Raw genomic sequence first — 12,958 nt, 5'->3', positions numbered from 1 at the left:
GCATTGACCCAACATTACCGACTGTGAGATCAAATGTCTATCCTGTGGCGACGGTGGCGCACAATTTTCAACTATTTTTGTTTTGATTATAAGCTCTTAAAAGTTTATTTGTTGACAACATATGTAGGCTATATCTCCATATTGTAGCAAACAGACGCACGCACTAAAATGTAATTCCGTGGTTTAACTTGAAAGAAGTACGTTGGTGGGTCAAATGACGTTTGGTGGTTTTCGCCAAACCTCAGTTGACCCACCTCCATGTTTCAGTAGTTTATGACCTCGACCCGAGTCATGCAAATGACACGGAACGAGTGGAAGACAGATCTGGTGGAGTTGTTTTCCCTGGCTGGAAGCGTTAGTCTGGGACTTGGAATGGGAAGTTCAGAATTCCAACAGGATGTGTGGTCATCACAGCACGGCCCCTTAGGTCGTGATTGGCTCGCACAGAAAACATCTCGCAGTCGAGCATCTGGAGACCGTGGAAGAAGCGCATTCGGCATGTCGACTTTTTTTGTCTACTCTAGATGACTGAGAAACCTCTTTAATGTTTACAGTCCAGAAGACATCTGTTATAGGTAAGCAATTTAGATTTCATTACATGTCGGATGCATGCTTTAACAAACAACAGTTCGTTTTTGTGCAAATACAAAGTAGGCCTAACGGTTTGAAATCACACCTTCATAAAACTAAAGAAAGCCGAAGATTCATCCTGCGCAATTTGAGATAAACCTGTAGCACGTAGAATCTCATGGAACTTGATTATTATTCGAACAAGGATTTGTAATGCATGTTTTTAAAAGTTAGTTATCCGCACGCATGAAATCTTTAATAGAAAGCTCCTCTTCCATCTTATACATACACTATCTGAAATTGTAAAAGTCTCTTTTGTTCTCCCGAAAGCCCAGGGCATGGATATGGATAATAACAGTCTTGTCTCATGGCTCTACGTGTTTGGACAAGAAACCATGACTGTGTTTTATCGACTCAGATCAGTCAGCCGTATTGTTCCTTGTTGCTGTATAGGCCCGTTTGAAGTCTACATTTTAAATATGCCTTACACTAAATTACTGTATAAAAAGACAAAACATCAAACTTTACTGGAACGTGTGTGTTGAACGTGTATGTTGAAAAAGAAAAAAAAGTATTTCAGTCTTGTTTTTTCTAACCTTGCTGTAAATCAAGGGTTTCTTCACAGCGTGATTCTCAGAAGTGAGTCGTCTGTAAGTCATGGCCCCCCTTCCTATCCACCTGGTGGCGCTTCTCCTTGCCTTGTCAGTCGCAGAGCCCCTCACCACCCCCCACGGCGGCAGCGACAACGAAGTCTTAAAACACTCAGAGCTAGAAGTCCTCAAAAGTCAGGTCAGTTGAGCTCCCAGACCCCATGTTCTGGGGGCTGAGACCGGGTTCATGTTTACGACAGATCTGTGCGTTTATATGACAGTTTGTGTTTCCTTTACCGAGTTGATTGCCATAGCTCTCTCCCTGTTAACTGTTAACTCAGAGTCTACAGATCGAGAACGCTATAGTGAACGTCACTGAAGTTGCGCAGGGAGACACGACAACCGCAAGTGAGCTGACAAGCATGAAAGTGACAGTTTTATTATATATTATTGTCATTCACACATTTATTTACATCTTCTATACTGTAACTATCCGTGCAAGACTTGATGCCCAGTTGCTTCCTCCGCCAATATGTATTTCCTCTTTGCATTTGTTTTATCCTGTTATATCATCATCTGTTTGTCTGTCCTGCCCCACAGCCCCCCTCACGACCACGGCACCCCCAGCGCCCACCTCTCCATGCCCAGGAGGTCTGGTGTTGGTGAGGGGAGATGCAGGCTGCGTGTGTCCTCTAGGCATGGTGCAAATCGGAGACAACTGTACCTGCGCTGTGGGATTCACCCAGCAGGGGGCAGCAGAGTGTCATGGTGAGTCTACGACGTGGTCTACGCAAATGTGGTACGGGCGTCATGGTGACAGAATTGTGAACTGTGGTAAGATATCAATTAAATAACACCTATTCTGTCAGCTAACTCTGTTTCTACGTCTGTTTCAACCACGCCAAGTGTACTTTTTAAACCTCCTATTCTGTCAGCTAACTCTGTTTCTACGTCTGTTTCAACCACGCCAAGTGTACTTTTTAAACCTCCTATTCTGTCAGCTAACTCTGTTTCTACGTCTGTTTCAACCACGCCAAGTGTACTTTTTAAACCTTTCTCCCAGATATTGATGAGTGCAAAGGGGATGAACCAGGTCCATGCGGTCTCCACGCCAACTGCACAAACACACCTGGTTCTTACCTGTGCAGCTGTCTCCGTGGTTACCTGATGGGCTCAGAGGGATGTCAGGGTAAGTGTGTGTGCAACACGCTTCCTGCTCACACGCTTCCTCGAGTGAGTCTGTTAAGACTTATGTTATAACGCATGCATTGACTGTGGATGGTGTGTGTATGTGTGTGGCTGTCTGTGTGTGCGTCGCAGATGTAGACGAGTGTGCGCTGGCTGTGATAACAGGGCTGCAGGCCTGCGGTCACGAGGCACAGTGTACGAACAGCCCAGGCTCCTTCTCCTGCACCTGTGCCACTGGATACGTCATGGCCTTGAATGGAAAGAGCTGTGTAGGTGAGGCCTACATTTACATTTAGTCATTTGGCAGACGCTCTTATCCATAGCGACTTACAGTAATGTACAGGGACAGTCCCCCTGAGGCAAGTAGGGTGAAGTGTCCCAAAGACACAACGTCATTTGGCACGGCCGGGAATCGAACTGGTTACCTTCTGATTACTAGCCTGATTCCCTAACCGCTCAGCCATCTGACCCCAGTTCCATGATTCCTTAATGATACCGTGCCACATGACGTTGTGTCCTTGGGCAAGGCACTTCACCCTACTTGCCTCAGGGGGAATGTCCCTGTACTTACTGTAAGTCGCTCTGGATAAGAGCGTCTGCTAAATGACTAAAATGTAAAATGTAATGTAAAATGTAATGAGTGTGTGTTTGTAGTAGAAACAGCCTAAAGGGGGGGCAAAGCAATGTGTGATACCATGTGTGTGGTTCCCAAGATGAGAGGAAGTACATGCGTGTACAAGTTTTCTGTTTCCTTTTTGTCTCTCGTTTCCCCTCAGATGTGGACGAGTGCAGTTTTGAGGAGCATTGTCGCCGGGAGCTGGGCAACGTGTGTGTGAACACCCCCGGAAGCTTCCGCTGTCAGTGCCAAGCCGGCTTCAGAGCCGAGGCTCCGGCCTGCGTGGGTACGTCTCCCGGGGCTGGCAGTGCGGCACGGAAAGAGGGGGCTGCTCTGTGTCACGATGGGCGGGGGTTATGTCTGTGTTCCTATTGTGTGAAAATGTGGATGCCTTGGTTGGGTTTGAGGCTTGGCTGGATCACTGTGCTTTAACTCACTGCTTTGCTGCATCTGTTGCCTGTATTTTCCCTCTCCTCTCCTCTCGCTTCTCCTCTCCTCTCTCCATCTCATCTGCCGTCCTTTTCCTGCTCCCTGAAACCTTTCGCTCAGGTCCTGTATGTCCAGACTACACGGTGTGCCAAAATGTCGAGCTTGCGTACTGGTTTCTAGGGCAGCTTTGAAGCCGTCGTTTTAACGTTTGCCTTTGTCTGATGTCCTTCTCAGACGTGGACGAGTGCGAGGCCAGCCCAGATGTGTGTGTCGGTAAGGGCGTGTGTGAGAACACCCTCGGGAGTTACAAATGCGTTTGCCAGCGAGGTTACCGTGGTGACGGCACATACTGCGAAGGTGAAGAACTCGCGGAACCGTGTTCGATTTTTACTTGAGTTTCCCGGGGGGGGGGGGGGGGGGGGGGGGGGCGGAAGAATAAATGAGAATGTTTTTTTCTACTCTCTGACTCTCTCTTCTTTTCCCGTTCCCCCTCCCCGCAGACGAAAACGAGTGCACGTCTGGTCGTCACGGCTGTGACATCAACGCTCACTGTGGGAACATCATTGGTTCTTACTTCTGCCAGTGCTACCAAGGGTTCAACGGGGACGGGCACTCCTGTTACGGTACGTGAGCAGGTGGGGTGTGTTGTGTGTGTGGATGTGGTGACGTGTTGTGTGTGTGTGTGGGGAAGTGTATGCATTGTTTGGTTGACTCTGGGCTGTTGTAAATCCTTTGGAGGTGACTTAGGGATTGTCATGGTTACAGATGTGGATGAGTGTGCGTTGGGGAATGGTCATTGTGAGCACAACTGCACTAACGAACCCGGGGGGTACAGCTGCCTGTGTGACACGGGCTACCAGCTAGCCCAGGATGGACACAACTGTACAGGTAAACAACCCTAAACTGTAAACCCTTCTTGCCTTCCACACGGAAAGTCACGGAAACACAAAAAAAGAAGAACAAAAGAACATTTAAAGATGTCGAAAATAGATAATCCTGTCAGTAATGCATCAGTAATCAAATATTTTATCTAACGAAACCCAAGAACACGGTAAAACACCAGCAGCAGCAGCAGCGACGGAAGTCAAGATAAACAGACTGCATCACTTCCTGTAGCGTCACTTCCTGTAGCGTCACTTCCTGTAGCGTCACTTCCTGTAGCGTCACTTCCTGCAGCGTCACTTCCTGCAGCGTCACTTCCTGTAGCGTCACTTCCTGTAGCGTCACTTCCTGTAGCGTCACTTCCTGTAGCGTCACTTCCTGTAGCGTCTTACATGTTTCCAACATCATCAGTAAACACGATCCAGGATGTCTGATGAACCCGTGTGACCCCCTCCTCTGCCTCCTGCTCCCCAGACGTAGACGAGTGTTTGACGAGGAACGGAACCTGTGAGCAGCTCTGCACCAACACTCAAGGCTCCTTCCTCTGCTCGTGTCGTCCTGGTTACCAGCTACACATCGACGGACACAGCTGCGTGGGTCAGTACCAACTGGCCAAGAACCAGTTATCCTGACGCTCGATTGAAATGAATCAGCCTTGCAAAAAGTAATGTATTCATTTTAGTAGATGCTTTTCTCCAAAGTGACGTATGGTACAGGGGGGTGATTTGAATATGTGATTTCTTGATCTGCAGTCAAATGAGCTAACAATGAGCAATACCACTGTATAGTAACTCTGTCACTTGATAATGTACGTGTGTGTGTGTGTGTGGTTTTGTGTGTGTGTTTCTGTGTAGATATTGATGAGTGTAAGCTCCAGAAGGGGGGGTGCTCTCACGACTGCCTAAACACCCCGGGTGGACACACCTGTCACTGCCCCCCCCCTCTCCTGCTGGGCCCAGATAACCTCTCCTGTGTCAGTACGTAACCCACCCGCACCTCAGTGTGTGTGTGTAAGGTGTGTGTGTATGGGGTGTGTATGTGAGGTGTGTAATTGCATAACCATGTTCAATCTTTTTTTGAGTCTGTGACAAATACTGATTTCATTTTTTAAAAGACACAATCTGTCGTAGGATAGACGTCACGACTTTGGTGGGTGAGTGTATGATGTCACACGTGGGGGGGGGGCTTTACTGTGGTTTCCTGGTAGATGTGACGTCATGTGACCTGAGAAACGGCGGCTGCGATCACGTGTGTACCGTGCGGGCGGAGGGACGCCTCTACTGCAGCTGCAAGGCAGGCTGGGAACTGGCCCCCGACCTGAGGAGCTGTCTGGGTGAGAGAGGACGTTTCCACCCAGCTGGTTGTCAGCTGAGATCGAGCAGCTCCATGGCTCGCTAGGTCCACCAGTTTTTGGTTGCTCTTTCTGTGTATTTGTGTCTTTCTCCTTTTCACTTTCTTTGTCTCTCTCGCTCTCTCGCTCTCTCTCTCTCTCTCTCTCACCCTTTCTCACCATCTGTCTCTCGCTCTCTCGCTCTCGCTCTCTCTCTCTCTCTCTCTCTCTCTCTCTCTCTCTCACCCTTTCTCACCATCTGTCTCTCGCTCTCTCTCTCTCTCTCTCTCTCTCTCTTCCTCAGATGTGGATGAGTGTGGGGACTTCACCAATGGAGGCTGTGAGCAGCTGTGTGTGAATCACCCAGGAGGGTTCAACTGCTCCTGTAGGGAGGGCTATGAGTCTCGCACCGATGACCTCACCAAGTGCAAGCGTGAGTCTGTCTTTTCCTAGACCACCTCTCACAAGTTCACCCGAAGTTCATTCACACATCCTGTTTCACCTTTGACCTCCCCCCCCCTCCTTCTTACCCTTTCCAGCCATATGCAATCTGCCGTGTCAGAACTATGGGGTGTGTGTAGCCCCAGACACCTGTGACTGTCCTGCAGGTTACCCTGGAGATGGGTGCTCAGGTACATAAGTATCCGGGTTGTAGGTTCGGGATGTGTGGGCATCTAGGAGGCACACTGACAACGCCTGTAAAAAGGGTTATATCAATAAAAATGTATTTGATTTGTACATGTGTGTGTGTGTGTGAATAGGATGAACAATAACCAGGTATTAGTAATACAGCTCTTCTTAAGGTAAACAAGGTGTGTGTTCTGTGTTCCAGCCAGTTGCTCTCCACCCTGTGCTCACGGGGGCACCTGCATGCGCTGGAACATGTGTCAGTGTTCCACCGGCTGGAGTGGAACCGGCTGCCACACAGGTAACCTGGCCCTGGCATGCCCTGCCCACACATCTCACTGTCACCTCGTAGGGATTACATTTACATTTAGTCATTTAGCAGACGCTCTTCTCCAGAGCGATTTACAGTAAGTACAGGGACATTCCCCCCGAGGCAAGTAGGGTGAATTGCCTTGCCCAACGTCATTTGCATGGCACAGGAATCGAACCGGTAACCTTCTGATTACCAGCCCGATTCCCTAACCGCTCAGCCACCTGACTGCCCTGATTAGGAACGTGTATTATTTCTCTCTCACCAACCTCCCAACATCATCCGGTCTCTCAGCAGTGTGTGAGCAGCCTTGTGCCAACAGGGGGCGCTGTGTGGGTCCAGACACCTGCCAGTGTCCCTCCGATTACAGCGGGCCCCAGTGCCTTTCTCGTGAGTACCGGACCACCAAGCCCTCGAGACAGCATGTGACCACAATCAAAGTAGTCTCCTGCACGGAATGAATTGTTAAAATGACCGCCGAACGTGTGCGTGTGTGTGTGTGTGTGATTTCAGCCCTCTGCACGCCGTCCTGTCAGAATGGAGGAAGGTGTGTGGATGTCAACAAATGTATTTGTGTCGAAGGGTGGCAAGGAACTCACTGCCAGATAGGTGAGACACTGCCCTCTAGTGGTAATCTGTGAACAGAATTTCCAGTTGGCTGGTTATCTGAATGTTTGAGTGTTTTTTTCTCTTGCTTTCAGAACCTGTGCTGTGCCACAAGGCTTGTAAGAATGGTGGTGTTTGTGTGGGCCTCAACAGATGCCGTTGTCCCAGTGGGTTTTCCGGAAGTTTCTGTGAGACAGGTCAGCGTGTGAGACAGGGTTTTATGATGTTTGTATAACATGGATGATAGATGATGTCACACCGACGAGTTTGGGCGTCAAGCCTTTATTGTGTGTTGTTGTCATAGCGATCATCACGCCGTGCGTGCCCCCTTGCCAACACGGCGCCGCCTGCAGTCCTCACAACACGTGCACATGCCCTGAGGGCACAGCGGGGCATCGCTGCGAGAGACTGTAAGCAACAAACCGACAACACAGAACACATCCGGGCTTTTCCGGAGCTTTCCTCACTCTTGTAATGATGATTATCTCTGTGATTCTCTGTTATTATCTCCCACAAACAATATATTCAACAACCATGAAAGACATGTTAAGTTGGGAATCAGATTTCTGTAGTGCTGACCTGTGTGGTGTGTGTGTGTGTGTGTCAGAACATGTCCTGTGGTCACCATGACAGTCAGTATGGCCCGGGCGGTCAGGAAAGGAGTAAGGGAGAGCTATGTGGACCGCTGTGGGCCTCTGGGAGTTCAGCTATGCACCAAATACAGGTGGAAAAAACGCGAGTGTTCACCCACTCACACATACAGTGCCGAACATACCCACGCCTAAGAGACTAAGACTCACCCCCTCGTGTGTGTGTTTGTGTTGCAGAATCAATCAGGCTCGTGTGTACGTCCAAGCCTACAGAGTGGGTTACAAAATCCAGTGTCCAGAGAAGAAAGGGAGATGAACAGTCTGTATGGTCTTCACCAGATCTACGCCAGCTTGTTTTTTCAAGCTCTGGTGAAACTCCACGGTGTTGGGCTCCAACAGAGACGATTATATGAAACCCCATCAAGCCAGCTTCTAGCCAGGCTGCATTGAATGACATAAGAGTCTTATCGCTCCCATAAGAGACTGCATCATTGAGTGTGTTAACCAAAGTTTTCTGTGAGCCATGTGCCTTGTTTTGTAACATGTAAACTAAGTAAAGGCAGCTGAACGTGAAAAAAGGTTGTGTTCTGTTTTGTTCATGTGGTTGTCATATTAGTTAAAAACCTGTATACAATACAGTTAGGACCAATACTTCAACTTTATTGTAGGTGCCCCCTTCAGACAGCTGAAGTTGGAGATGTTTGCAAGAATAATCTGACTGAATTTGGCACGCTTATGTGTACCGGTTTAGTCAGCTGGATGACATTGATGAAGAAGCTCTTGGTCGCTCTAGAATAGCTCTTTGCAGCGATACACGAAGTTGAAGGAAATCGCTATAGCGTCCTAAAAATCATCATCGAAAGTGGGAGAAAGTTAAGAGTTATATATACTTTTGTTTATCAAATGGTTACAGAGGCGATGTAGATGGTTGGCGCCCTTCTAAATTTGGAGTTTGCACAGACTTTTTGTGGCTGAGTGTTATTGAGGTCACTTCTGTGGTATTTCCGTGTTTTATCAATGGACTTGTGTAAAACAAGCTTGCATAACTTCATTATTCAACAGCTTAGCGTTACATAAACACGCTACATCCGATAGTCTTCCTGTTTAGCTACCAACTTGATGTAGCCTACACGCATCCCCTGCCAAGTAGCTCTGTGTTTTCTGATAAAACAAAACCGTCTGATTTACACCCGGCCTACGTAAGTAACCTTTACCTATACCTCCGATTGTACATTACCAGCAAGTGCTATGTTTACATTGGGGCAGAAGTCCACACATAATATTGCTTTTGTCTACTCTTTCGAAGCATTTCACTTGTTTACCCAATATATAATTACAATGTGCATAGTTGTATTAATTAGGAGTAATACAGTTGTTGAAGTTGTAAACGGTGCTTAGCGACATGCACTGTGGTTTCAGAGGGCTCAAGAATAATGGCCGTATTCGGGGTCTTCAACTCCCTAATTAGCCAGTGGATTGACACCCAAGGGATTCTACTCTTCATATTGGTTCTGTTAGTGGTGAAGTATTTAAACAACCTTCCTTCAAAGAACTACCCTCCTGGCCCTTTGCCTCTCCCTCTTATTGGAAACCTTCTCAATATCAACATCATGGACCCAATTGGATCCTTTAGGAAGGTAAGGAGTGATAATAGACTGCTATAGTTACTTCATACTATGTCATTTATCAGTGCACTTAGCAGATTGAAATGTGTACATAGATACAGACACATACTTTTGTCTGAAATACTTTGCAGTTGCCTGTACAGTTACCCTTGTGATAATTGCCCAAAGTGCACAGTGGACGAATGTGTATGTTGTGTGTCGTCAAGCTTGCAGAAACCTACGGAGATGTGTCCATCCTCCACTTGGGCGGAGGAAACCCCTGTGTGCTCCTTTCAGGCCTGAGAGGCTTCAGAGAGGCCTTCGTAGAACAGGCAGAGGCCTTCACCGATCGCCCCTCTTACCCAGTGAACGACAGACTCGGCAAAGGTCTAGGTAATGTGGAAATTTACATTTATGCATTTAGCAGACGCTTTTATCCAAAGCGACTTCCAAGAGAGAGCTTTACAAAAGAGCATAGGTCACTGATCATAACAACGAGGTGGTCCCAAACATTACAAGCAGCCAAAACATGAAGCATACATTGTGAAAAACTAAACAGGTGCCAAAGGGAAGACCCATAAGAGCATGCAGTTATACAAGTTACAAATTAAAACAACATGAACCATGTTGAAAAGTGCAAGACTGTACCTGTAGAAGAACAATCAACAGTAAAATATTTCACAGCGAGTACAAGAGTTAAATTCGTTATAACTAACCTACAAGAGCAGCAAGTCACTCAATAAGAGTCATTGTGATCCTGGAGGAAACTAACATTAGGTCCAGCCAAGCATTAATAAGTGCCGTTGTACTCCCGGAACAAGTGTGTCTTGAGCCTTTTCTTGAAGGTGGGGAGACAGTCAGTGTCCCTGATGAAGGTGGGGAGCTGGTTCCTCCACTGGGGGGCCAGGCAGGAGAAGAGCTTGTGTTGGTGTGTGAGTGTTGACTGTGCTGTGTGAGTGTTGACTGTGCTGTGTGAGTGTTGACTGTGCTGCGTGTGTTGACTGTGCTGCGTGTGTTGACTGTGCTGCGTGTGTTGACTGTGCTGCGTGTGTTGACTGTGCTGTGTGTGTCTCTCTGGCTAGGCCTCCTCTCCTCCAGTGGACACATGTGGAGGCAACAGAGACGATTCGCCCTGTCCACACTCAAGTACTTTGGTGTGGGCAAGAAAACCCTGGAAGACTCCATCCTCCAGGAAAGCCAGCTTCTGTGTGATGCTTACCTGGCAGAGAGAGGTGAGGTTCATAGACTTAACACACCATCTCCTCACACTCTGTTCCTTCAGCCATTCAATTATATGTTTTACTCTACAGACTAACTGCTTTTTTATTTGTGGTGTGAATAACTCATTTCTTGGTTCCAGGCCTGCCTTTCAACCCTCATCAAGTAACCAACAATGCTGTGGCCAACATAATATGTACCCTAGTTTTTGGCCGCAGGTTTGAATACAACGACCAGTACTTTCATCGCATGATGAAGTGTGCAGACAATGTTCTTCAACTTCCTGCTACGTTCTGTGGTCGGGTAGGAATATTCACAGTGACAGCAAAGTCATTCCTTGGTAGCTCTTGGTTTTTGTGTTTTATTATCATTTACTTTTATAAAAAATTATCATTATTATCATTTGCTTTTATAAAAAAGCAAGCAAAAAATTCTAATAAACTTTTTAATTCTCCTTTGTTGATAGATGTATAACCAGTTCCCCACGGTGATGTCCTACCTGCCTGGCAACCACCATACTGTCTTCGCCCAACTCCAGGAGGTCAAGGAGTTCATCAGAGAAGAGGTGGAGAAACACAGGGAAGATGGGAACCCCTCCGACCCCAGAGATTACATCGACTGTTACCTCAACGAGATAGAGAAGGTTGGAGTCGTCGTTTCTGACAGAAACTCCTTCATGATCCTCTATCCTAAGTCGTAGGAACTTTACTACTGGTTCGGGGGTTAATTGGTTCTGACAGAAACCCCTTTGAGATCCTCTATCCCAAGTCATAGGAACTTGACTCGAGGTTGGGGTTAACATTTTGACTTGGGTTTTCCTCGAAACCCGGAGAGATCCCTTGTTGGAGAAATTGAAGATGTAACACATTTATCCTGTATAAGAATGATTCTGTGTTCAGCATTCCTTGTGTGTAGAGAGAAGCCTACCCCCAAATCTGGAGTTTGGGTATGATAGATTAATATTTCTGACATCCCTTGACGTTGATCTACCCCTTTAGAATAAAGACGAGAGCGCTGGCTTCACCGTGGAGAATCTCCTCTTCTGTGTGGTGGATCTGTTCGGCGCCGGGACCGAAACCACGTCTACCACCCTCCGCTGGGCAATCCTCTACATGACCAAATACCCAGAGATACAAGGTAAAAAGACATGCACCTTAATGTTAATAATGGTGAAGCCTCTTATGAGCGTTATGAAGTGGTCGGTATAGCGCTCAGGTTCAAATCCCCCCATAAGCTGCACCTTCTCTATAAAGTTTCTGCAATATAAACGAAAAACCTGTTAACACTGGTATTTTTCTCTTCCCTAAAGACAAAGTTCACGCAGAGATCGATCTTGTCGTAGGACAGTCTCGCCAGCCCTCCATGGACGACAGAGTCAAAATGCCGTATACCTACGCGGTCATCCACGAGATCCAGAGGTTTGGTAACGTTGTCCCCTTCACTCCCCCCAGAGTGGCCAACAAGGACACAACTGTGGCTGGGCATGTCATCCCAAAGGTGGGTTTATTGGAGAAGCGCTAATTGGCATAATATTGACAATGAACCCATTTAGTTATGACGTTAGTGTAGGATCACATAAAGTATTATTATTTATTTTTTTGTAGAACACGTTTAATTGAACATAAGTGCTGCCATAAATGCTGACAAGTGAATTTCTCTGTTCAGGGGGTGATGATTTTGCCGTTGTTGAAACCTATATTAGAGGACAGGAGTGAATACAGTGCTCCTGATCAGTTTAATCCTGGACATTTCCTGGATGACAAGGGGCACTTTGTCAAAAGAGACAATTTCATCCCTTTTTCTATTGGTATGGTATCCAGTTCTTCCATTATTGTTTTACAATAATTCCATAATATTCACCTTTCCAAATAGCTTAATATAACGTGTGTTCCCTCGCCTCTCCTCTACCCAGGTAAGAGAATGTGTCCAGGTGAGCAGTTAGCCAGGATGGAGCTGTTCCTGTTCTTCATCTCCTTGTTCCAGCGCTTCTCTTTCCACGCCCCAGACGGCTGCCAGTTAGACCTGACAAGTGAATTGGGCATCACCAGCGGACCTGTGCCTTACAAAATCTGTGCCCTAGCTCGATAAACACTTCCTGGTTTTATTTTATTTAGGTAGACTGTTTAAACTGACAGTGGTGGCGGCCATGCAACTGTACTTGCTCTCTCGATCAATTGATAGACATTTATTTGTAGTTGAATGACAGTTTACAGCAATGATTAAAGGAATGTTGGAGAAATAAGAACGTTTATCAAATGTAATTTGGTCTTGGAGGTCATTTTATACACAATATTCTGTATATTCACGTTCCTTGGTTTACATTTATGCATTTAGCAGACGCTTTTATCCGAAGTGACTTCCAAGAGAGAGCTTTACAAAGGAGCATAGGTCACTGAAG

The 12,958-nt window shown here is 46.8% G+C and overlaps 2 protein-coding genes across 5 annotated transcripts; both read left to right on the top strand.

Moving 5' to 3' along the window:
- Window positions 1–439: 439 nt before the first annotated feature.
- On the top strand, window positions 440–8,316 carry si:ch211-221n20.8 (multiple epidermal growth factor-like domains protein 6). 4 transcript variants are annotated; one of them, XM_047049480.1, is made up of 22 exons: window positions 440–575; window positions 1,196–1,359; window positions 1,502–1,568; window positions 1,761–1,994; window positions 2,224–2,349; window positions 2,481–2,621; window positions 3,125–3,250; window positions 3,628–3,750; window positions 3,894–4,016; window positions 4,159–4,281; window positions 4,750–4,872; window positions 5,130–5,252; window positions 5,483–5,608; window positions 5,910–6,038; window positions 6,145–6,237; window positions 6,438–6,533; window positions 6,837–6,932; window positions 7,056–7,151; window positions 7,244–7,345; window positions 7,453–7,558; window positions 7,756–7,872; window positions 7,976–8,316. In XM_047049480.1, the coding sequence occupies exons 2-22, from the start codon at window positions 1,228–1,230 to the stop codon at window positions 8,052–8,054; spliced, it is 2,481 nt and encodes an 826-aa protein (XP_046905436.1). In that variant the 5' UTR covers window positions 440–575; window positions 1,196–1,227; the 3' UTR covers window positions 8,055–8,316. The 4 variants fall into 4 exon arrangements, with proteins under 4 accessions (XP_046905436.1, XP_046905437.1, XP_046905435.1 ...); XM_047049481.1 differs by having other exon boundaries at window positions 1,183–1,359; window positions 6,840–6,932; XM_047049479.1 differs by having other exon boundaries at window positions 1,183–1,359.
- A 249-nt stretch (window positions 8,317–8,565) lies between these two features.
- Window positions 8,566–12,802, top strand: LOC124487278 (cytochrome P450 2J4-like). Its single transcript, XM_047049484.1, has 10 exons — window positions 8,566–8,937; window positions 9,158–9,375; window positions 9,570–9,735; window positions 10,425–10,574; window positions 10,703–10,863; window positions 11,027–11,203; window positions 11,559–11,697; window positions 11,870–12,057; window positions 12,226–12,367; window positions 12,473–12,802. Exons 2-10 carry the CDS (start codon window positions 9,172–9,174, stop codon window positions 12,646–12,648), a joined length of 1,503 nt encoding a protein of 500 aa, XP_046905440.1. The 5' UTR covers window positions 8,566–8,937; window positions 9,158–9,171; the 3' UTR covers window positions 12,649–12,802.
- The last annotated feature ends 156 nt before the right edge of the window (window positions 12,803–12,958 follow it).

Source organism: Hypomesus transpacificus, chromosome 26 (assembly GCF_021917145.1).
Source record: "Hypomesus transpacificus isolate Combined female chromosome 26, fHypTra1, whole genome shotgun sequence".
Taxonomy (NCBI): Eukaryota; Metazoa; Chordata; class Actinopteri; order Osmeriformes; family Osmeridae; genus Hypomesus; species Hypomesus transpacificus.
This window is presented reverse-complemented; position numbering and strand designations above follow the sequence as displayed.